The sequence below is a fragment of the Agelaius tricolor genome, unplaced genomic scaffold, assembly GCF_023055355.1.
Source record: "Agelaius tricolor isolate 1412-34295 unplaced genomic scaffold, bAgeTri1.0.p SCAF_108, whole genome shotgun sequence".
In the NCBI taxonomy this organism is placed as follows: Eukaryota; Metazoa; Chordata; class Aves; order Passeriformes; family Icteridae; genus Agelaius; species Agelaius tricolor.
Window position 1 is genome coordinate 262529 of NW_027269368.1, and position 23738 is coordinate 286266.

Consider the following 23738-nt stretch of genomic DNA (forward strand, 5'->3'; position numbering starts at 1 on the left):
TTTGAAGTGTAATTTAGTTGTTGTTTTTTAAGGCACAAGCTTTTGTATCTTGCTATACATTCAAAACGTAAATGCTTTTCAAGAGATACTTTTCTCCTCTTTAATTATCAGCCAAATGATTAAAGTGAGACAGAAGCTGTAGACAGCTGTGGGAACACCTACCTGGTTACAGATGATCATAGAAAGCAAATATTTCATCAATTTCACTGGTTGCTCTTGTGGAATAAAGTGTTGCTGATGGTAGGACTGAAATCTTGTATTGCCTTTTACTGACAAGATGTCATTTCCATTTCCATGGACTCATTTTACAGATTCTTACATATGTACAATTTTTAATCTGATATTTATATTAACATAGTTTGATTGAATTTGTTACATGAAGAACAATTTGGGCTATTTTTAGCAAAAGAAAGCCTGTTTGGGTTTTGGCAGAATGATAAGCCAAGTGTGCTTTAAATTCACTTTGCAATTGCATCCTCTACAAAAATAGAGCAGGCAAACAATAGCCTAATTACTACAGGTAATAGATGAGAAATTTGGAAGATGTAAATTACAGAGCACAGGTGCTCTTGTAAATGGTATAAATTGGAAAATTTTAATGTTCAGTGACCCGTAAAGATGAATGGCTGGATTTTGTGGTGGTGTTGTGCAACTTCAAGTAATGTTGGAATAGCATCTGTTTGCAAATTTCAGTAATTTTTGTCTTGTAGTAGAGTACTTCCACATGTGTGTAGCTGCAGATCTCAGGTCTGTTATCTGCAGATAATTAAAGATATCTTTTTAAATTAAGAACATTTCTGGTAACTGCTCAAAAGTGTGTTGCAGTGGAATTGCCCTGTACACAGCATGCACCTGAATATCCTCCATGGTAGGCTATTAATAAATTCCAGACTTTTACAGGTTAGTTCTCTTACCAGCACACTGTATCAATCATACACTTTAAATTATTTATTTTCTTTGCTTAGTTTGTTTTTAAGTAGTAGGGAGGCACACTTTCAGGTATGTGTGCACTAAGCACTACTTAGAACAACCTGGATTCTTTTCTGCTGGCCATTGTTGATTATAATATAATTTGGGCTGTAAATGTTTAATCTCACTAGGCTACAAAACTGTGTGACATGTGGGGTTCTATTTAGTGAGAATTTTCCTGAACAGCCAACCTAAACAACTGACTCCAATAATTTCAGGTTTTCATTGTCTCATATATTTTGTACCAACATATGCTATACAACAAGAAGATGATAATGTTTTGTCCACAGTTTAATGTAAATTATTTATGACTTCCACAAGGTTAGTACAAGGAAAACATATTTCTAAATTCTGTTTTCAGTTAATTAATTTTATTTCTTTCTCTTGGATAATCTTACCAGAACTTTGATTTGTTTCCTTTTTTTTATTTTTGTCTAAGCATGTAATTTAGATATTCTCTCTTTTGTTTTGGCAGTTGAATAGAAGTAAATACATCATTCTGACTCTGTTGAAAACTGAGGTACAATGAATCATCACAAAGATACTCTTATTGATCCAGAAAAAAATGGTTGTATACATTTTCACAAGGGCTTTCACACCCTCAGCTGCATGAAAATACAAATAAGAAACTGCAGTTGTTCCAAGGAAGTGAAGCAACTGAAGGTGTTGGTTTAAGGCTCTATTAGAAAACTGAAATTATCTCAAATATGCAATGCTTTCAAAATAAGCTGTATTAGAAAAAAACAGCAGAATTCCATGCACAATAACAAACACATGGAACTTCTTTGTATGTGTAGCTAGGAATTTTTAGAATTGTATTCCTCTCTTGTGAGTCTTTTCTCCTTTACCAGACCCTTGCTATCCTGGAGGCACTTGGGTGTAAACTTAAATACTGCGAATATTTAATAGATTTCCACTCCATACTGTCAGTGCACATACATTCTGTATGTTACTAGTGGCAGGTGACCTATTATTATTTTTATGTTCTCTTTCTGTGGTATCTTTGAGCACATCTGTGAGTTTGCTGCATGTGTTGCTGGACTACCCCATTAGGGATGCTCTGCTCTGGTCTCTGGCAGAGACTGACATCCTCCAGCTCGCTGCAGTTCAGGGACACTTCATCCTTTCTGTGTGTGCTGGCTTTCATATAGAAAGGATGTTCACTGAGATCTGTGAGATCCTCTGCTTTGAGGTGGTTATGAACTAGTTTTTTCCCCCAAGGAGACTTAAAGTAGAAGACTTATTAAGTAGGAAATACTACAAATAGTGTTTGAAAAATTCAGTATCTTCTCTAGCTCTTGACAAACAAAACTTTAAATTCTTTTTTTTTTATTTTAGAATAGTTTTTTTCAAGAGATAAAGGACCCCAGAAGACTTACAAAGAAAAAAATGTAGATTTATAATGTATATAATGTCTAACATAATATACTGCTATGAGGCAGCTGCATTTATGAGGGGAAATTCTGCACTCGTAGATGAAAAGAATTATTCAGGAAATTGACATCTAGATATGTCATCTATCATCCCAAATGAACTATTTGAAAGAAAAGTTCTTTCACTTTGATGGATGTTCAGCTATTTGAGATCATTGTGGATGTTCATCTTGGAGAAACTCTTTTATAACCAATACAAACGTCTGTGAAATGTAAAGAAAATGAAATGTGATCTTTTGGTATCCATGTTGAATATATCCTAACAGTTTCCACTTCTAATCAGAGTGGGGTTGTTCTAGAATATTCACAAAACTTAGACCCATGCTCAGTGCTGAGTATTGACATAAAAGTAAGCAGCTATTTTCCACATTAAAGATCGTTGAATACAGTGCAAATTGGAAAAAAAAGGAAATAACTATAATGACAAAGATGCTTACTTTAGAAACAGTATGTAGAAGCTTAAAGATCTTGTTCATTATAGGATTTGCAGTCCTTTAAAATTTGTCCTATTTGGAATAGGAATTGTCCTATAAAATTATATCTCTGTAGATGTGCATTACATAGATATAAAAACTGAAGTATGTCTCTCCCACTTACTATTGAATAAGAAGCATGAAGAAGAAACCCAGGATGACACCCTGTGCCCTCCATCTTGCTTCCATCCACAACACACTAAAAATCCCAAAACCTCAATTTCTCGCCCAGTGATACACCTACACTTCGATATTATTAATATTGAATAATATTGACAATGCAGTAAAGCTAGTTATCTCTGCTTGAAAACATGCCAAATATATGTCTATACATATCCAGTGACATTACTTATAGAAATATAAATAGTAGTAGTAGTTTTATTACTGTTTTTTATATTGACTTCTCTCTTTTTTTTTTTTTTTTTTTTTTTTTTTTTGCATGGGAGTTACTGGGGAAGATTTATAATCAGAATATAAAGAAAAGAAATACAATTGTTTTTTAAATATATCAGTATATACATATCAATTACATATTTTGTCTGTGAATTCTGTAGTGGAAAGGTATAATAGATACTCAAATACTTTTTACAATGGTTGGAATTTGTAATAAGGCGTTCTTTAAGGTCCCATCCAACCCAAGCCAGTCTATGATTCTATGAAACTTGTAAGGCTAGGAGGATACCTCAAAAGTCTATAATACACTTCAAAATTATGTGAACTTTTGTAATTGAAAATGATGCTTCGAAGAAGAAGAAGAGTGAAGGAAAAGGTTATAGGTTTAGCACCTTTTCCTTGGCCAAAATAATATATGAGGCATTAACATGGCAGCTGGCCTCTGTGTGTGTGTGCAATGTACAGCCATGGTTTCCAGGAGCAGTCAGTACTGACTTTGGACAGGTGACATTTCCAGCTCTTGATCGATGCACCTTGCCCAGAAAAGCTCTGACAACTTCATCCACTTGCTTCATCCACTTGTAAAAGCTGCTCAGTTTTTACATAAGTGCTACAAACTCTTGAGCAACCTGTGACCTCCTAGACATGACAAAAGCCACTTCCATCTCAAAAGAATAAGACATGTCCCAGAAGAATACAAAACTGAGTGTGCTGAGCAGTGGGGATGAGCCCTGCCTAAGCTGTTCCTTATTTTTAACCCCTTGGCAGACCATCTGGTTAGCAATCTTGGTGGAGGTTGGTGAAGAGAAGCAGCCCCAGTCCAGGGGGATCTCTCAGGCTGGCCTCACTCAACATGCCAAACAGATGTCAGGAAGTGCAGACAGGTGCAGCTGCACACCCAAATCAGGCTGGCAAGTCTTTGCTGTAGGTAGTTTTTGAATGTTTGCAGTTTGGGTCCATGAAACCTTCAGTAGCAAAATAATGTGTTTCTGGACAAATTACATTATTTCAGTATTTGAAGTTCGTCAAAATGGGCATATCAAGACATTGCCCATCATTAGAGGAAAACCATCATGGCCATCATGAACTGGGGTTTTTTGGTCCTTGGATATCATAAACTTGAACTCTGCCAGAAACTGCTTAGTTTGTTTACTTACATTGAAAATGCTGTGCAATCTTTCTGTCAGATCAGTATGAGTGCCATAATTTTTGGGTTTTTTTTTGTTAATGTGGAAATTGATTATCACTAGAAGGCCTTATTGTAGAAAAGATTAATCTGTGACTCTCTAAGTAATAGGGAAAAATTGCATTGATGTGACCCATATGGTGTTGGCAGGTTTTCTGGCAAGTCCTGTTCCTAGCACTCTGGCATCTCACGTGAAAAACTGCTGGCTACAGAGTAAGGGTTGTGCAGTCATGCCAAAAAGTCATGTGAGAAGAAAGAGCCAGTAAGACTATTTATAATATGGCAAATAATTGAACTACATATCAAAGTTTAAAAATAATTTGAAAGATGGGATTCAGTATACCTAATTTTGCAGTTTTATTTAGCAGTGAAGATGAGGGTATTATAACAATAGTACACCTTTCAGAAATGCTGTTTGGTATTAGGAATGAAAAATATATAAAGCATAACTGAAGGAAATTTCAAGGGCATGAAGGAGAAGTGGGGTCTTATTTATTCCACTGCAAACTTTGGAAGAGATCTCAAAGAAATAAGACATTTGGTTTGCTTCTTTTCAAGTATTTTTGCAAGTTTTGCTGCAAGCAAAGCAGTCATCAACAGAGTCTAGTTTCTTCTGTGAGCACATACCTTCAATACATTTTAAACAATTATTTCAAGGATCTGAAATGTAAAGCTTGGGTTTTAGTCAAGCTTCTAAGGTCTCACCATGAAGATGCTTCTAAATTATTTCAAAGAGAAAAACAAAATAGAAGATTTCATGTTCCTTGAAAAAATATTTGCATTTGAAATCCTGTACTGAAAAGATTTGAGTACAGTTTAGAAAGCTTTAAGTTAATTGGGAAGGAGTTCATAATCTTTATCCAAGCAATTTCACTGTGGAATACTTGATGTCATTTTTATTATGTAAGATCTAGTAAATAGGCCCCCCTCAGATAAGTATTAGCATATTCATTTTTATATGAGAGGTTGTTTCTAATAATAAAACATCCTGTCTGCAAAGTCTTCCTTTGCAGACATCATCACCAAGTACCTAAGTCTCTAAAATTTTTATCATGTAAATAGTCAGTGTTGGTTCTAAAATTTTATAGAATAAAACTGCCTAAATAGATGCAGTATGCCCTCTGAAATTTTGGCCAGAACTCAGATTTAAAGGCCTTGATTTGGCACAGCCTGGGTTTTTGGCAATGGGTGGGGGGTCCCACAGGGGTCTTCTGTGAGAAGCTGCTGGAAGCTCCACCATGTCCAGCAGAGCCAATCTCTGATATCTCTGATGGCTCTGTGTGACCGTGTTCACAGGGGTCTGAGGATGAGGGAAGAGACGAGGATCTGACTCCATGTTCCAGAAGGCTTGATTTATTATTTTATGATCTATATTATATTAAAACTATACTAAAAGAATAGAAGAAAGGATTTCATCAGAAGGCTGGCTGAGAATAGAAGAAGAAAGAATGATAACAAAGGTTTGTGGCGCAGACAGAAAGCCACAGCTGGGCTGTGATTGGCCATTAATTAGAAACAACCACATGAGCCCAATCCCAGATGCACCTGTTGCATTCCACAGCAGCAGATAACCATTGGTTACATTTTGTTCCTGAGGCCTCTCAGCTTCTCAGGAGGAAAAATCCTAAGGAAAGGATTTTTCATAAAAGATGTCTGTGACAGCTCTGAAGATGGACAGGCTGTTGGCCCAATTACAGAGGTTGGTAATGCCTCTATGATGACATATTTGAGAAAATCAAAACAGCACAAGTGCATTTTTTTCCAGGAGTGGCAGGGCACCTCTGCCAGGGGCTGTCCCTGGTGCAGGGATGTGCCACGGTGCTGCGGCAGTGTCCATGGCAGGAGTGCCATGACCTTCCTGAAGAAGCGTCTTCATAAAGATGTCCCAGGGGCACGATCCTGGCAGCTGAGGGATTCCCAGCTCTCAGCCCAGCAGCGGTGACAGTGACATGGAGAAAAGGGACTTGAGCACTGTGTGGCAGGTTCCACAGCAAGGAGGCCTTTATTAAAGCAGGGGCCTCTGTAAAGGGAGCCAGGGCCAGCAACTCGTGTTTCACGGGGGAACAACAGGGGTTTAGATAGGGAACTGGAGCGGTGGGGAGAAACAAATAACAAATGGGATACAGTAACTTGGAAGAGTGACAAGGGAAAAACCAATGGGATACGATACATTAACATGGAACAGCAAGGGATCATGGGCGGGAGGGTTTCCTCACCCGAACTTTAGTGTGCTTTGTTCAAGGGTTCGCTCTCCAGGGGAGAGCAACCATTCTTTTGCTGGCTGATTCCTTGGCTCCCACACCACGGCTGCCTCCATCTCGGTGCAGCCTGCAGCGAGCCTTGCCTGCCCAGCAGCCCCCAGCCAGCCACACCACAGGCAGAAGGGCAGGGGCAGCAGCAGTGGCAGCTTCTCCTGACCTTCTCTCTGGGAAGCAAAACTCACCACCCAGGTTCCTGATGGCAGATTGCAGGAGGCACTTGGCACTGTCAAACCAGTCTGAGTTGGCACTGGTGGCAGTGTGGGTCTGAGGAGAGGTGTTAAATAGCACCAGTGCCATGGCAGCTGCCTCTGCCCACGTGGTGGCCGAATGGCCAATGGTGGAAACACGGCGAGTGACCCCCCAGTGTGGAACCTAGATGAAATCAAACTCTCAGCACTACAGGATCCTGCAGGGATCTTTGAATTAATGGAACTTGTTGGCTGTGGTACCTACAAGCAGCAATTTTTCTTCTAGTCAGAGAAGAGGAGGAAGTGAGGACATGTGAGGGAAAAACAACTTTTCCAAGGTCAGTGGAAAAGAAGGAGGGGGAGAACGTGCTCCAAGCATCAGAGCCTGTGGAAATCCAGGGCACCACAGGGAATATTTCTCTGTCTGCTCTGGGGTGCCCTGACCCCCAGGGCAGCACTGACTCTGACCCTCATTCGTGGAGAAAGTTTCCCAGACTTCAAGACAGACTGGAATCCACAAAAGTGTGAAATAGATTATAGAGAGCAGTGTGGGTGTATCACTGGGTGAGAAATTGAGGGTTTGGGATTTTTAGTGTGTTGTGGATGGAAGCAAGATGGAGGGCACAGGGTGTCATCCTGGGTTTCTTCTTCATGCTTCTTCTTCCTCCTTTTTCATGGGTTTGGCTGGCATTTTGTAATGGGACAGAAAATTCTACATTGGGGGCTCTGTGGGATCAGTTATTGGGTTAAAAGGGAAAATAATCCAGGTGTCAGTTCTTAATTGGATAGTTTAGTCTTAAAAAACCTTGTATCAAGAGATTGTTGGCCATTTTGTGCCTTCTAATGAAAACCTGCTGAACTCACTGTAGTGAGACTGTTTTACTGATAAGAAATAATAAACACCTGAGTCCCAACATGAATTACTGTCTCAAGTGCCTTCAATCCAGACCCAGAGAAACCCACAACTGGTACAGCCACAGGAGATTCCTGTGCAGTGAGGACTGTGGTGAAATAAGCTGGCCCCTGAAATGTATGAGGTCCACAGGGAATGCAGAGATCCCCTTGCAACCCATGGGAAAAGTGCTCACACCAGAGCAGGTGGATGCTGGAGAAAGCTGTGATCCAGTGGGAGACCTGAGTGGAGAGAGAGGGCCCCTGCTCCCAGAGATAGAGACAGAGAGCCCTTGCTCCCAGACTAGAGCAGCCCGTCCTTGGAGGACTGCACGCTGTGGATGAGTGACCCACGCCACAGCAGTTTTGAGAAGAATGTTTGCCTGTGGGAGGGTCCTAACTGCAGAGCAAAGACTCCGTGAGCAAACAGAAGCTCATGAATGACAAACTGACCAAAATCCCACATCCTGCCTCCCTTCTCTGCCGTTGGGAAGGAGGGAGGGGTTGGGGAGAAAAAAAAAAAGATGTTTTAAAGGCTTCATTTACTTTTCATTATCCTCCTGTGAACCTCTTAATAATAAATTTCCCTTATACCTTTAAATGTTTTGCCCTTAGAGTGTTTTTCTCCCTTATCTCAAGTCATGAGCCCTTCATTAATTTTTTTCCCTTTCCTCTGCCCAGCTATAGCAGGAGAGGTTAAGTGAATTACTTCCTGGGTGCCTGGCCAGTGTCAAACCACGACAGGGACCCAGCCAGGGTCTTGCCCTCTTGTTCTGCTTTCTTCCCTTGGCCTTTGTGAGAAGTGTGGTGGCGTTTTAAACTTGAGCTTAAGACATGCAGATCAGTGTCACCTTAGGGTAGTAGAATGAAGAGCAATTGGAGATGATGGCTGTGTGATAGATGAAGGGATGCAGTGTCCATCAGTTAGAAAACAGGGAATGAAGCAGCCCCACTCACTGCTCCCAGGTTTGGCTGATGTCAGAGCAGTGCAGCTCTGGTGAGTGATTTTAAAAGTTGGTTACAGAATCTGATCCTACTGCCTAAGGCAATCCTATAGAAATTGAAAAACCTCATAAAATCTTGTCTTTTGTTTTGGGAGAGAGAAAAGAAGAGTTCTAGTATGTAATAACGGACTTCAATCTTTTGAAGGTTAAACAGGAGACAATTGGAAATTTTCTTGTTTTCCAGTGTCCTAGAAATAGGAAGTGCTTTAAGCATCTGAAAATGTGATACTTGGAATCAATTTTTTGATGACAACTTATCTAAAATCTCAAACTTCCCCTTGTTCTGTAGAAATGAGTACAACATGCTGAGAAGTTGTGTATCATTTGCTCAGGTACAATCTTAAGCAAGAATCAAATTCTGAAATAAGTACTATGCATAGGCATTTATTCTCCTCAGTTAGTAGGGCTTAAAGCTGTCTGGATTTGCTGGCATCCCATGGGATTTCACTTTGTCGGGTAGTCAAAAAATCAAGTGAACATAGGTTTTATCATTTATTGAACATACACTTATTTTATTCAATGGGAAGAAATTTAGGTTTGAAGAACTGTAATTTCTTTCAGTCCAAGCAAACAGGTCACTCAATACAGATGTTAAATGGCATTTATTATTATTTAACAAAATAATTATTTATATTGATCTTTTAAATTTGTTTATCTCCACATTACTTCCTTCTATAGTCAGTTGCTCTATAAAACTAACAAATCCTCATTGGAGAGCTGTTGACCAGAGACTATTTGAACTATTTTATTTCAACTATGAATTGAACTATTCTTCATGGTTCAAGTTAAATTGTAAATAGTGACCTGCTTAGTTTGGTTTGTCCTGTTCATAATTTCTGATCATCATTTATATTATTTAGTAATTCAATGCAGTATAAGTGACTTGAGAAGGGTTTCAAAACTGGTGTCTGAAGTTTTAACTTTCCTGTATAAAATTTGCTGAAAATGCAGTATATAAAGTAGTTAACAGTTTGCAGTATATGACCTCTTGGTTTTTCATTGTTATCCTGGATTTTCAGATGCAGCTTATTTAAAATTTTATCACAATTACATTCATTGTTTAAATTATTATTTTATATTTTTATTTTTCAGGTCTGGCAAAATGTTTCAGCAGAGAAAGGGAATTTTCATGTGGCCTCGAAAAAGGAAGAAAATCAAAGCACCCAGGAGTGTGATTCTCAAGATGTAAGATGAGCTCACCTGAAAAATAAGGCCTAATCTAGCTTGTATGAAAACATGAATGCTTTAGGTGACTGTCAGTGGGACTTCTCCTATTCAGGATGGTAGACATATTAATTTATAAAGCCACTATGTTCTGTATTAAAGTGCTGAGGAGCAAATGCTCCTTGCTGTCAATCTGTGCATATATATCATCACGGTTTCTGTTCAAAACTGCTTAATAGAATTGGTAGAGCTGTTGCAGGAAGAGCAGTGGTGGAAAGTGGTGTCATTTGATGTTTAACCATTTCAAAAATCTGTTTGTTCCTGGGTGAAGCATTGCCTGCATTATAGTGAGATGCAAAACCCTTGTTTACATATCATTATATTTATTACTAATTTATTTATTTCTAATAGTCAGGCACAGCCTTCACAGATGCTTTGTTTAACAAAGCAAAGCCTTTGGGAGGATGTAAGACATGACAGTATAATAATTGAAAGGATGTGATATCGTTCACTGCCAGTCTAGGAAAGCTGTAAGCTGTGTTTTTCCTATGATGGCTCTGACAGAAAGCTAAATCTGCTGCTTTTACTGAGACAATACACTCAGTCAAACAGCATGGCATGAGCTCTTCTCAGAAATCTCAAATGCATGGATTGTGGCTGTAATTATAAAGATAAAAATAGAACAGGAAAAAAAACCAGAAAAAAATGAGCAAGACAAATTTTGTTGTGAGAGTCTGCTCTGACTGTTGAGGATTTTCTGCTCAATAGTTCAGAAAGTATAGTGATACTCTGACTAATTTGCAGGTGAAATATATATATATATATATATAATACTCAACTTATATTGAATATATTGTTATATCTTGAGATAAAACCCTGTGGAGGTAACTGAGTAACTTGCTGTTAGTGATCATGACAGTATGAAGAAAATTCTGGAAAAAAATCTTACATAATTCAGTATACAATATATTTTTTTAATTATACAGTATCCATTTATTACAAAGGTCTTATAAGTTTGTTCAGTTATAAGTTACCTCCCTTCTGCCACATCCTCCACAGAACAAGGAGAAATTGCATACCCATAAGAGTGCTTACCTTGCTGTTGCACATTTCTTAATATCTAAAGGTAAAGGAAACTTCAGTTGTTAATAAAATTTGAAGGAGGGGAAGAAAAACATGTAAAATTATGAAGTTGGAGTGAACTCTATTTAGATTATGACTAGAGCTTAGTTATTCCTTGGAAAAGTTGTGTGAGGCTTGATGAAATGTAGAATACTTTTAGAAGAGACTGAAATAATTTAGGGTAAATACTTGTGTCAGAAGTTCAAACAACTCTTTTTTACTGAAATGAATACATTAAAAGAGAAAGAAAAAGAAAATAACTGTTAATATATTTCAAAAATCAAAAGAGTATTTCATTTCAGTATCAAGTACTGTGATGAAAGACACCTAAAAGATTCACTTTTCCATAAAATCAAGGTTTTAGTTATTTAGATAAGCTGGTGGTTGCTTTTTGTACTTCTAGCAACTAGTATTTTGAACTGTTTAGTCAGTCAGCAGATGGACACACTGTCCATCTTAACACAGGCTAAAATGGACATAAAAATAGTGCAGGTGATGACATTGGTCTAGCAAATTTACTTCATCATCACCATCATCACCATCTCCCATTAACATAGAGAGAAGGACACAAGGAAGAATTGAAACTATTATTTTTGAGAACTGAACTAAAAATGTCTCTTTCCACAGTTAGGCTTCATATATTGGCATTAGAGATACCACCTTTAAGTTTGAAAGAGCTGGAAGGAGTTTATTTTCCTAAAGGATCATATTACTTCAGTAATACAAAGCTGCAGTTTGGACCTGTGCACTTGGAGAAAATTCAACACTTAGGAAGAGTTTTAATTGTGTTTTTTCATTACTTGTCTGTGTGTAATTTTTTCTGAAGTTTTTACAGCAGCTTAACTTCAAATGAAGGAAGATTAAGGTTGGATGGTTAAGGATGTAATGCAGCATTTTTAAGAAAAATTAGTGAAGATGTACTTAAAACTCTGTTGCTTAGAAACCTAATATTTCAGCAATCCTTTCTCAGAACTTTACAAAGATCCTTTTGTTGTGTCTCTGATAAATAAAATGTGATTTATATTTTGGAAGAATTAAGGTAGTGAAGATTAACTAGAGAAGAACATGCAATCTTACAGGTACTGAGGCAAAAAATAAAGTGAAATGGTTATTTGCTGGTTCCAACTGGTGTTTTTAAGTCTGTATGGCTAGGCATCTCTAGCTTGAATTTGTGATCTTTCTACAATTTTATATTTATGGGGTTTATGGCTGTTCGCAGTAATTAGTGTAGTTTACATTATAACAAATAAAAATGAAACTGTATTGACAAATGGGATACAGAGTAGCAAAGTTGGAAATTAGACACTGCTGATATTTATCTGTAATGAAATTTGACAAAGGACCAGTAATAGCCAGAAGTAGGTAGAATCTCCTGTGATACAGAATCCGAAATTCATCAAAAACAAAAAAAAAAAATTAATTTCAATATTGTTGTAAAAGTTTGCATTCTTTAGTTTATTTTCACTTTATTAGAAGCATCTTGTCAATACTACTTTTTCTTAGCCTTATCCAGAGATGTTTTCCTATGTCTGACTCCTGAAAGTCTCTGTGCAGAACCAGAGTTCTGCAGAGCTTTTTCCCCTGTATCCCTTCCTTTTTCTGTCTTCCCAAAATTTTGGCTTTTACATCATAATTTACTTCATTCTTTTTTCATGTCAAATAATTCTTATGTATGTAACATATCACTTTAAACCACCCATTTGGTATTGCTAAAACATCAAAGAATTTATAAAATTATTCTTTGTTCTCTGTTGTCATATTAGATTTTTTGCTTTGTCCTTATAGAATCTTCACTGATGAATAGAAGTGATAGTGCTTTTATTTACTGCCTTAATTTCCTGCAGTAAACAAACACTATATGTTCATTATTCATTCAATGACAAAGGACATTCAGTATTGGAGCCAAAATTGTACACATTTCTAAGCAAGTACAGCATTTTGCTTTATTTCCTTAAATCAGTTTCAGTTTCAGAGCTTTGATCACATTGCTCTCTCCAATTGTTTTCCAAAGGGCGTAACAAGAGGAAAAAAAAGCCATTTTTATAACAAAATTTCAAACTAATAAAATCCTTAAAGTAAATTTGATTCTGTAAATGAAGACTAGGAAGGTCATAAGAAGTTACATCATCTGAGTTTAAGCATCCCCTTAGCACACTGTGATCTAAACCAGAAAAAGGATATGAAAAACTGCAGAGGTGTCCTCTGAAAAGGTACCTGCACATTTCACATACTTCTTGTTCTGCATCTTCCAAACAGTAATTAGAGCAGCTTCCAGTAGAGATCTGTAACAAATTCATGAGCAAATCTGATAAAACATGTCTTGAGTAAACAGTGAGCCTAACCTGGTTAATGGCAACTAGGATAACTAGTTTGTCAGCTGACCTAACCATCCTTTTCTCCTGTATCTGGTTGATTTTCTTCAGAATTAACTCAGTACTTTCTCCCCATCACACTCTACAAACAACTTCTGTATCTGCCTTTTGTGCCCCATGGAACCAAAAGGAGTAGCAGTGCAAAGGATCACTGAAACTCCAATGTCTGGTCAATTAAATCTGTATGATGCTCTTTAGGAGCAGCAGAATTATTTTCTAACTGCAAAAGCTGTTATAATACCACTTATTTAAACTTGATTTCCTGTCCACTTGGGAATGGATTATTTGACCTTAAATTGTTATGATTTTTTTCAACCATAAAGCCAGTTGCTGAGTTGATGCAGCAGAAAATACTTCAAGTTACATGGTTCAGCTGTTCACAGATAAAGTTGCATGATTTGATAGCCAATGGACATGCTGAGTTCTGACTGGCTTGTTGAAAACTTTTAAAATAAAAATACACCCTTTAATTATCCACCTTTGTCATTTATACATCCAGCTATGAAAATCTCCAGCTTTGCAGTGTTGTTTACTAGGACAATTGAATACCATAACCTCTCAAATTTTCTATACATTACCAATCAAGATGCAGATTTTATAACCAGAATTTCACACACAGATACTTTGTTGATTGGGCTGCATGCTAAGCTGATGAAAGCAGCACAGCAAATTATTTTTGCTTTTTCTTAGTTTCTACCATGTCAAGCTCTCATTCTGTCCTTTTGTAATGAGTGTACCTCTCATGGGAAGGAATCTGACAGACAGAGAGTCACACAGACAAACATACAAACCAATCCACTACTTGGCCTAGAGGGAACTAACCACAATAACAAACATTTAATGTTTTGCTTTCTTTGTCTGTCACCTAACGTTTTGAAAGGTATTCTAGTTCATTGGGTTTAAACTCGTGCACTGATCTTCAGCTGAGGGACACAAAGATACATGTGTTGTGTGTATTTGTGTACTTATGTGTTTATATATCCATTTATATATACACATAAAAGCACATGAATACACACATGGGGGGGGGTGTGTGTGTGTGTTTATTTATGTGCCTGAGGTCATATGTGGATGGGATTCAGTTTGCGTTTTGTTAAACCCAGTCCTGTGTGTGTCTGTGTGTCTGTCTGTGTGTCTAACACCTCACCCATAGGAACTGGTTACAATCCTGGCTACTGAACTGTTGTTCTTCAGTCTGTAATTTGTTTGGTAATGATACACAATGATTCACAGTGACAGGGAGTCAATAATGAATAGGTTATGCTTTAACATCATAAAGGCATTCCTAAGAAAAAGTCCCTACTATCTTTCTCCAACATGTGGTGTGCTACTAAAAAGAAAAGATCTCTGAGTGAACAAATATGAAATACTACAGACATAAGTTTTTATTGCTCTTTTCCTATGAAGATAGCCTTTTTTACCTGGTCTATGAAAAGAGTATGCAAGACTAATCACCCAAAAAGCATTGTTTTATCATTTGCTGTTATTTCTTCTAAAGCAGACCTGATTTTGTTTTCTTCCTTTGCATATGTCTTAAGAAGTTGACCTTTAGCTTTATTAATGTAATTAATAGTTTTTGCTTCCTATCTCCTATAAATTATGTTGGTGAAATAGGTTACCTGATTTCATATTCTAGTATGTACAGTCAGAGAAAATTCTAGATATGTAAATTATCATATTTAATTAGCATTATTTCTATCCTCTTCATTATACATTTTGCAATACTATTGATTGTTTGACCTATAGTATCTTTTGTCCTCAAGCTGTACACCTAGAAGTCACCTAAATCCTCATTTTTTCTGAAGATGATTCAGCTTGAAATATTTTTTAAAATCTAGATTAAGAGTAAATAATTTAAATGGAATTTTTGACAGGACCACACTTAAAAAGTTTTAAAGTACTAAAAGTCTACTGAAAATTGCTACTCTGTCATCTGACTTTTTAGTCTTTATCTAAGACATAAACCACATGTTTTGTTTGATTTTTTTGTCATAAAAGGAGTAGGTGCTTTATCAATAGACTTTATTTTAACCAATACTGCCTTGATTATTCCCTATATGAATCCAACTCTTATTTGCTACTGGCTAGAGTGGGAAAATATGAAAAAGGGTTCCCCACATCAAATCCATCTGCATCCTCTCAGAGGCTGACTTCAGTACCTTAAACATTACTAAACCCCCCACTGTTACATTGGATAGAGTCTTGATGACTTAAAACTTTATAAAAACCCTGTCATTTCCACTCCATTTAAATGTATCACTTTTAATAGCAAAAAAAGTAGAGAAATTCTAATGTGAACTCCTTTTAGAGTAATGATCAAGTATTACGAATATTTGACTGTATTTCATGTTTCAACTCCTTTTCTTATGACATCCTTAATCCTGCTCCTGAAGGGACTTTCATTTAAGTTCAGTAGAATTTTCAGTGTTGAGTAAATCTCTGGTTTCATATCTGGAGATCTCCTTGGTTTAAAAATCTACCTTGTAGTTGATTTTATTTATGCTGTGCAATTCTGTTTTCCCAGATATTAAAAAGCATATTGGCAAAGAATATAACATTATTCCTTGAATAAAATGACAACAATTAAAACACCAAGATTTTTCACCTTGAGACTCATCTAATTTCCTCATTCAGTGACTTTATATTCCTATTCAGGGATTATTATACCTTAGAGATTTAGAGTTTAGACAAGAGAATAGTAATAGAGAAGTTCTAACTGTAATGCTGATTTTCTACTGTTTTTACTATTTCCTCACCCATAAAAGACACTTGTAATTAATTTTCTGTTCCCTAGGACCACTTGTAGAAGTAAACTTCACTATTGGTGATGAGATTTAAACATGAAGTAAAAAAGCTGGATAAGTATCGAGTTTCAAATTGTTAAACTGGCTGTCACAAGACTGTATTGTTGAAGACTATTACAGGGATATGGGAAGCTGGGATAAGCTCAGCTATGAAAACTTTGTTCCATTTCATCAATTAGGCTTAAGAGAAGACCTGGTGATTTTTTTTTGGTTTTTTTTGAAAACTGAATGTTTTTGGAAAAAATCTGAAGTAGTTATCTCTGCCATTTCTATTGACAGGTTGCCAAGACATGTTTGGGGAATCGCAATGATTCAACATCTCGTTTGAAGGCAGCAGAAACAGGGACAAGCTTTCAGGTATTCCCTTTCTGAGTAATTGTTGGGTTTTACTGAAAGGTCTTGTGAAATGCAGTTACTTGAAGTGTACTTACACATTCTTCACCAAGTTCTGTCTCAAAAGAGAAGACTACCTAGTTCAGACTTTGACTGCATCTGATTGCAGTTCATCTGTTCAAAATGTTTCCTGGCTAGTAACAATTTGCAAACTATTAAATATTTTAAGAGCTGGTAGTCAAATAAATTGGTAGTCAAATTGCTTGATTTGATAGTGTGATGTCTATAGCCCTGGAAGCAGGAGTAGGAGAGATTTCCAAAATAATTAAATATTAAATACATATATAATTGGTATATATATATAAAATATGCAGTGATATGAAGCCGTATGCAGCATCAGACTTGTATGGTTTTGCACTGTGCAGGTTTTTAATCATGCTTTCTTTAAGAGAGATCAGGACTCTTTTCTAGGGACAATTCCATTGCCATGGAATTTTAACGTACTTTCTTTTATTTCTGCTTACGTATATATGTTTTCTATACACCATGTTTTTACCTCTGCAGAAGTTTCACAGCCCTCCATGGACTACACCTGAAGATAAAAAATCACCTGAAAAGAAGGAGAAAAAATACAAAGAATCAGTTAGTAAACCAGAAAAAAACCTCTAAATGCTACTAATCTACATTGAAAACTGCCAGTCACTTCCATCCTCATGTTCTGTTAGCACAAAGGCATGAAATGTCCCAGGTTTCTAAAGCATGGATTTTTCACTATTTTATGAATGTCTGTAAATTAGTCTAGAACAGACCAATTAGTACCTTACAGCAATAATCCAAAATGGATGTTTGAAGAAATGCTTTGTAATGCACTCCAGTTTTTGAATTCTTGTTCTACCTTATCTACCTTATTCTTGTTCTACCTTATCTACCTAGTAATTCTATACTATAAATTACCTTCTTTGTAAACAACAGACATTCTCAAGTATATTTCTCAGATTGTTTTATTTCATGTAATTTTGTGGCTGATTAGTTTCTAATATTAAGGGGCAGTCAGTGTATGTGGGGGGAAGATAGCTGTGTAACCATATTTGAAGTACAATCCTTAAGTGCAACTGTAAAAAGAGAACTGTGTGCGTGGGGCTCCATGTATACTTACCTTTTAGTATTTCCATCTCAAATCTACTTACTTACACAATAAAATATGTTTATTTTGTTCTTTTTTTCCTCACTGCTATCTTAACTAGTCCATTTCTGAGCACTGAAAAGCTGACAGAATTGGAGTTTCAGGGATGGAGATAGAGAGGATCCTTACTTTGGGGATTCAAGCAAAAAAGTTTGCAGGTAGTACTGAATTACAGTTTCCTAGCTTGGATGGCAGCCATGGGAAGTCAGTTTCATCCCCTATATTTGTGCTGATCTCAACAGAATAAAATATACTTCAAAGGGCAAAGCCCTGTTTTGTCCATGACAGTTGGCCTTTGATCACTCCATCAGGGAGGATTGATTGCAGAAAGCTCTGTCACTCATGGGTTATTTCAGTTTCTCCTTAGTCACATACTCCATGACAAGAAAGCAGAAAGAAAGGGAGGAGAAGAGAGAATGTTTTGCTTGTCTGTGTGTATGTCATTATAGGTCAAATTTAAGAATTCATATGCTGCATCTTTTTGAGATGCAAATCTTTCAAGAACAGTTGGACTAGTAAACTGCCTGATGCAATGCTATGCAATCCCTAGCAAGAAGTGTTTTAAGCATTTGTAACTTGTAAACTTCCACCTTTGTCTTAATGCACATCTCAGCACATTTTTTACTAGATTTAAAGTAGTTATAATAATTTACTTTTTCTTGCTTTGTATCAGTTTAAAAGCAAATAGACAAAGCTTTTATTTGCTTAATGGCCTTCTGTCTTCAGTTTTAGCATTTAAGATTTTACCTCTCCTTCAACAGTCTCCTTCAATACCTGCCTTTTCCTTGCTGGTATGAATAATCTTTCACCCTGACACTTTGTATATGCTCCTCTACTCAAAGGTAGATAGTTGCAATTTCTCTTTCTTGAGAAAATACAATTTTAAAAAGAAAAAAACCTCATGAGCTGACCAAATGATGACAAAATAGGGTTTAAGACTATCCATGTTAAGAGTCAAAAGAAGTGAAATTGTGGCTACAAAATTAATCAGAAAAGATATGTGGCTTTTTGCATCTGATCCTAAATCTTGCTGAAGACAGTCTGCTGTCTTTCAAAATATTCAGTGAGCAAGAGACTTGTGATCTTCTCGTATCTACAGCTGGCATTAACTTCTAGTGATGCCAAAGGCAACATTTCTTTGCATATGACACACCTTAACTGGAAAGGTCACTGAAAATCTGTTTCAGTCATCTGTCAAGAAAGGATCTCCACTGCACAGTGGTTGAAGCCCTCCAGCAGGACAAAGGCCTGTGAGCACAATGCTTCCTGTAGCTGTAGAAAGAAGCCTTTGTCAATAGGATCCCCTTCATCAGGCAGCCTGTAGTAGATACCAACCACAAGGTTCCTTTGCTGCCTTGAGCACTGATTCTGACCTACAAGGCTTTTGCCTTGCTCATGGCTGTTCTTCAAAGACAGCTTCTCACATGGAATCCACTTCTTGATGTAGAGGGTAATCCCTCCACTCTCCTTCCTGCCCTTATCTGCTGAACAGGCTGTAGCTATCAGTAGTGACACTCCAGTCATGGGATTCATCCTGCCAAGTTCCAGCAATGCAACAAGGTGATAACTTTCTTGCAGCACAGTGGCTTCCAGCTCCTCCTGTTTGTTGTCCATGCTGCGTGTGTTGATTTGCAGGTACCTCAGCCTGCCTGTCAGCCATGTCACCCTCCCAGAGGAACACCCCTTTTCTTCCTTTGACATAATTTTCTGGTGTTTTGCCTGTCAGCTTTTGTTACCTTTCCTTTCCTGACAAAGCCAACCCTAGAACTGCCTTGGCCTCTTACCACTCCCTTGCACTTCATTGCCTTGCATGCCCATCTCCTGCCTTGACTTGCTTACAGCTTTTGTCCCTGGCCTTGCTCAGCTTTGTCTGCCCTTCCTTTGCCTTGCCTTTCCCATCTGAACCTTGCATTTCCTTACTTACACCTCCATGTCCTTCCCACCACTCCATCTTCTTGCTTTGCCATAGTCAGTCACACTTCACCTTGACTTTCCTACCTCTTTTTTCCCGTCTTTGCTTTGCCTTGCTTTCTTCTATGACTCATTGCCTTACCTTGCCCTGTTTTGCCTTTCTCTGATCGGCAGACTGTACCTTGCACCAGAAACACTGAAGAGAAGTGCTCTCCTTCCCAAAGAGTGGAACTGATGTTCTCTGGCAAGAGCTCACCACCAACATTTAGATACTGCCAGCAATAAAGATCTCACAAATAAACAGACCCCACATGAAAGGTGGTAGGACAGAAAGTCCTCCTGATATCAGCTCCCTGGGCAGCCTATAACCTCCACCTGAAACACTGGCATTGCATGCTTTCCTTCCCATGCAAGAAAACTTCCTGAATTTTTCAAAGGCCTGCCAAAAATTAGGTTTTGGCTTACAACAATATATTCAAGGATTGCTCTCACACAAGAGAGAGAAGGACAAAAGGAACTTGTTGGCATTTACTTCCCATGGGCAGCTTATAACCTACAATTTAAACACTGACTCCATGCTTTCCTTTCCAGGAAAAAGGCCTTTCCAACACTTCTGCAGGCAAGCCACAAAATGAGGATACAACCTCCTAATTAATACATCCAAGGATTCCACACAACAGAGAACAGAAGAAAATTGATTGATGCCATTTACCTCCCATGGACAGTTTATTAACTCACCTGAAACACAGTGGGTACATGCTTTCCTGCCCAAGAAAAAGCTCTTTCAACAGGCTAGCAATGATATGATGATAAAGACTGGGAAGTATTGCTCCTACACAAGAGAGGGCAGGACAGAAGTGATTCTTCAGCATTTACCTATCTCAACATCACCTAAAACACTGCAGCGACATCCTTCCTTTCCCCTGCAAAAGCATGTTTTTACACTCTCAACAGGCCAGCACCAAAACAGGGATACCACCTCCAGTAATGAACATGTCTGAAGGTTGTTCTCACACAAAAGTGGCAGAACAGAAGTGGCTTGCTGGCACTTACTGCCTGCTGGAAGGCTACAAACCTACATGTGAAACACTGAGGCTTCATGCTTTTCTTCCCACTGAAGCCACACACCAACACTTAGGTACTGCAATCAAGAATGAGCATGTCTGAGCACAGTCCTAACACAAAAATGGTAGGACAAAAATGTCTTGCTGATCTTTACCTCCCAGGGCAGGTAAAGATGTAATCTTTACAATCTGTACATGAACCACTGTGGCTACACGCTTTCATTCCAATGGAAAAGCCCTTGTGGAAATATGAAAGTGTATGCTGCTGCATATGGCTGAGGAGCAAATTGCACACCACCGTGAGGGGGGTGCACTTGACGTGTTGCAAGGGAAAGGTGTGTGCCACTTCATATTGGAATAGGTGCTTGAAAATAAGAGTCACGTCAGTGAAATCCTTCTGTCCTGGAACATTTTGTTTGAGAGCAGTGACGAGACTTTCCACGTTGGATCTGCGCGTTTTGTGGTCTAAAAATACCGTGATACATTCACTTCTTTGGCAAGTGCACCCTGCCATCTAGCGGAGCTATTGAAAGGCAGCTGTCCTGGTTTAGGGCACATTCTGGAGGAAACCTCCGAATCGGGGTCCCTCTAGAAAGCAAATCCAAGTGGCCCCTCGCCCAACTGGTTCGAGAAAAGATTTCCTTGGAGAAAAGTGGCTTTTTGCTGTTTATTTAACAGGCAAAGCATTCAGCAGCACAATAATTGAACAATATTAAACGATAAAACCTCCTAGGTTTGAAGAGATGACAAGCTCCCCCTCGTGGGCTGCAGCTCGGCTCACTGTGATCAGTCACTCCAGGACAGTGGCATGGGGAAGGTAAAAGCCAACAAGTCCTTTCTCCTGGTACCCTTAGTGTGGGATCAGTCAGTGGGGCAGCTCCTTTTCAGGTCCTGCATTGGTGAGGGAGAAGAAATGTGGAGGTATATAAACCTGAGAGAAAAGTGAATAAGGCCATGTTATGTGAGCACATTAGGGACTGGGAAAGAAAGGAGATGCCTACATACAAATGTCATTTTGTTCCAGGATCTTGTTTTTGGGAGCACTTGCTGGTTGGTTTAAATTTGAAATATCATTTCTACAAGATAGAATGTGCTGCTGAGAAGAAAAGCACATAACACCAATGTGTGTGGTGCAGTTCAAGGGGAGTGAGGGAAAGGTGAAGCCAGCAACAGCTTTCTCCTCTTGCCCATTTTGTGTACAAGGCTTCTGTGTGATATTTTAAATTTTGTAGCTAGCACCTTCAAAAGTGAAATTAGTTGATATTACATACAATTGGAGAGGAATTCATATTGCCCCTTGAATATTGTGCAAATTAAGCATTTCAAATGGACAGTGAAGAGTTTATGCAAATTCCTTCTCAGTTCAGTAACTGCTGCCACCATTAAAAAAGTCCTAGAACAAAAAAGAGTGCTGGGCATCAATCTTCCCCTACAGTCTTAAACTGCACAACACACATTGTTGCTATGCTTTTTACTTTCACCTGCATGCACTCTTATATTTTTTCTCTCTCTCTGAGCCCAGCCCTATAATTTTAATCTGGCCACAAACAGGGACAGGACAAAACAGTTTTTGGGTTTAACATACATCAAAGAATATCAACAACAGCACGCTGCCAAGGGTTTTGAGCTTTCCTATCCTACCATGTGTACTACCACATTCTTTCTAACACATAAAACAAATGGCTCTGGCAGCTTTCCTGTAAACTGTACTACACACTGTGTGTTTTCTTCCTCAGTCTTACATAAAACGGTACATTTTCAGTCTTGCAAAGACTAGTTACAAGATTAAAAACAAAAAAATTCAGCAGCTAGTCTCAGACCACAGTCCAGAAGAAAGAGCAAGTGCTGGATTGAACCCTTCTTTTTCAACCTATAAACTGCGCTGCCAACAATAAGACTATTCTCTTTCCTTCCCAGATATATGCAGGATCTCAGTCTTTCAGTCTTGAAAACCAAGGAAGCAGAATCCAAAACTGCACCTCTCCACTTACTGCTCCCAAACAAAGGTGCCAGGAGAAAAAGATCTCGGCTTTTACCCTGCCTCTGTCACTGTTTAACAGTTACACTAGACGATGATGTTTATTTGCAAAAAAGTAAATGGACAGTGGCTAACTAAGCAACCCAAAGTACAGATCCAAAGTTGAAAACGTCACTACTCAAACACAGCATGTCAGGACAGAAAGATGCTTGGTTTCAATGCCTGGATTCAACAAACAAAATTTATAGCTGAGTTCACCTCCTGAACACAATCCAGGGCTTGCTTCCACAAAAAAGTTGCCAGGTTAGAAAGTGTATAGTAGGCCTTTACCTTCCATTGACAGCCAGAAGAGAGCCAGAAACACCAGAGCTGGATACTTTCCCTCCTATGGAAAAGAACTTTCAAACACTTTTAAGAGCACACCATCAAAATTTGTATAATATATACAGTAATTAATATGTCCAAGGATTGCTCCAACACAAAATTTTCAGGACAGAAACAACCTGATGTCCTTTACCTTTGATGGGCAGCTGCGGCAGATCAGTTGTTTCCCTTCCCAAGGAAAGGGACACCCAGTTTTGATATTTGGTGTACAGCTAACATTGAATATTTCTACTGAATTGCTCCCACATGAAAGGTCCCTGGACATAATGATCTTGCTGGCCTTTACCTCCCATGAGAGTATTTTATCAGCTATACCTGTGTTGAGGAACAACACATGGAGAGGCACAACAGGAGCCATGTACTATCCTACATTTGGATAGCAAAGGACATGAAAACCAGTGGTACCACCTAGGTGGATGGACATTGAAGGTCTCAGTGGAAAGTGGAATTTGTGCATGGGTGGACTGTGAAGGTTTAAAAACCAAGGGGTTCCTCTGTTTGGGGTCCCTGGTCAGAGGTACCCAGCTCGAGCTGTTTCTGTGTTTCTCTGGCATGACTGAGTTGTGTAATGGAACAGTTTGATGCTATATTATGGAAAATCTAGCATTGAACAGGTAAAGAGACC

The 23738-nt window shown here is 38.2% G+C and overlaps 1 protein-coding gene across 2 annotated transcripts in view; it reads left to right on the top strand.

The window, feature by feature from the left end:
- LUZP2 (leucine zipper protein 2) overlaps positions 1 to 17821 on the top strand; it is a 147270-nt gene extending 129449 nt beyond the window's left edge. For both annotated transcript variants that reach the window (XM_071419449.1, XM_071419448.1), the window contains 3 exons: positions 9891 to 9983; positions 16540 to 16617; positions 17158 to 17821. In XM_071419449.1, the coding sequence (XP_071275550.1) occupies positions 9891 to 9983; positions 16540 to 16617; positions 17158 to 17262 (276 nt within the window). In that variant the 3' untranslated portion in view covers positions 17263 to 17821. The remainder of the gene's footprint in view (positions 1 to 9890; positions 9984 to 16539; positions 16618 to 17157) is intronic.
- The last annotated feature ends 5917 nt before the right edge of the window (positions 17822 to 23738 follow it).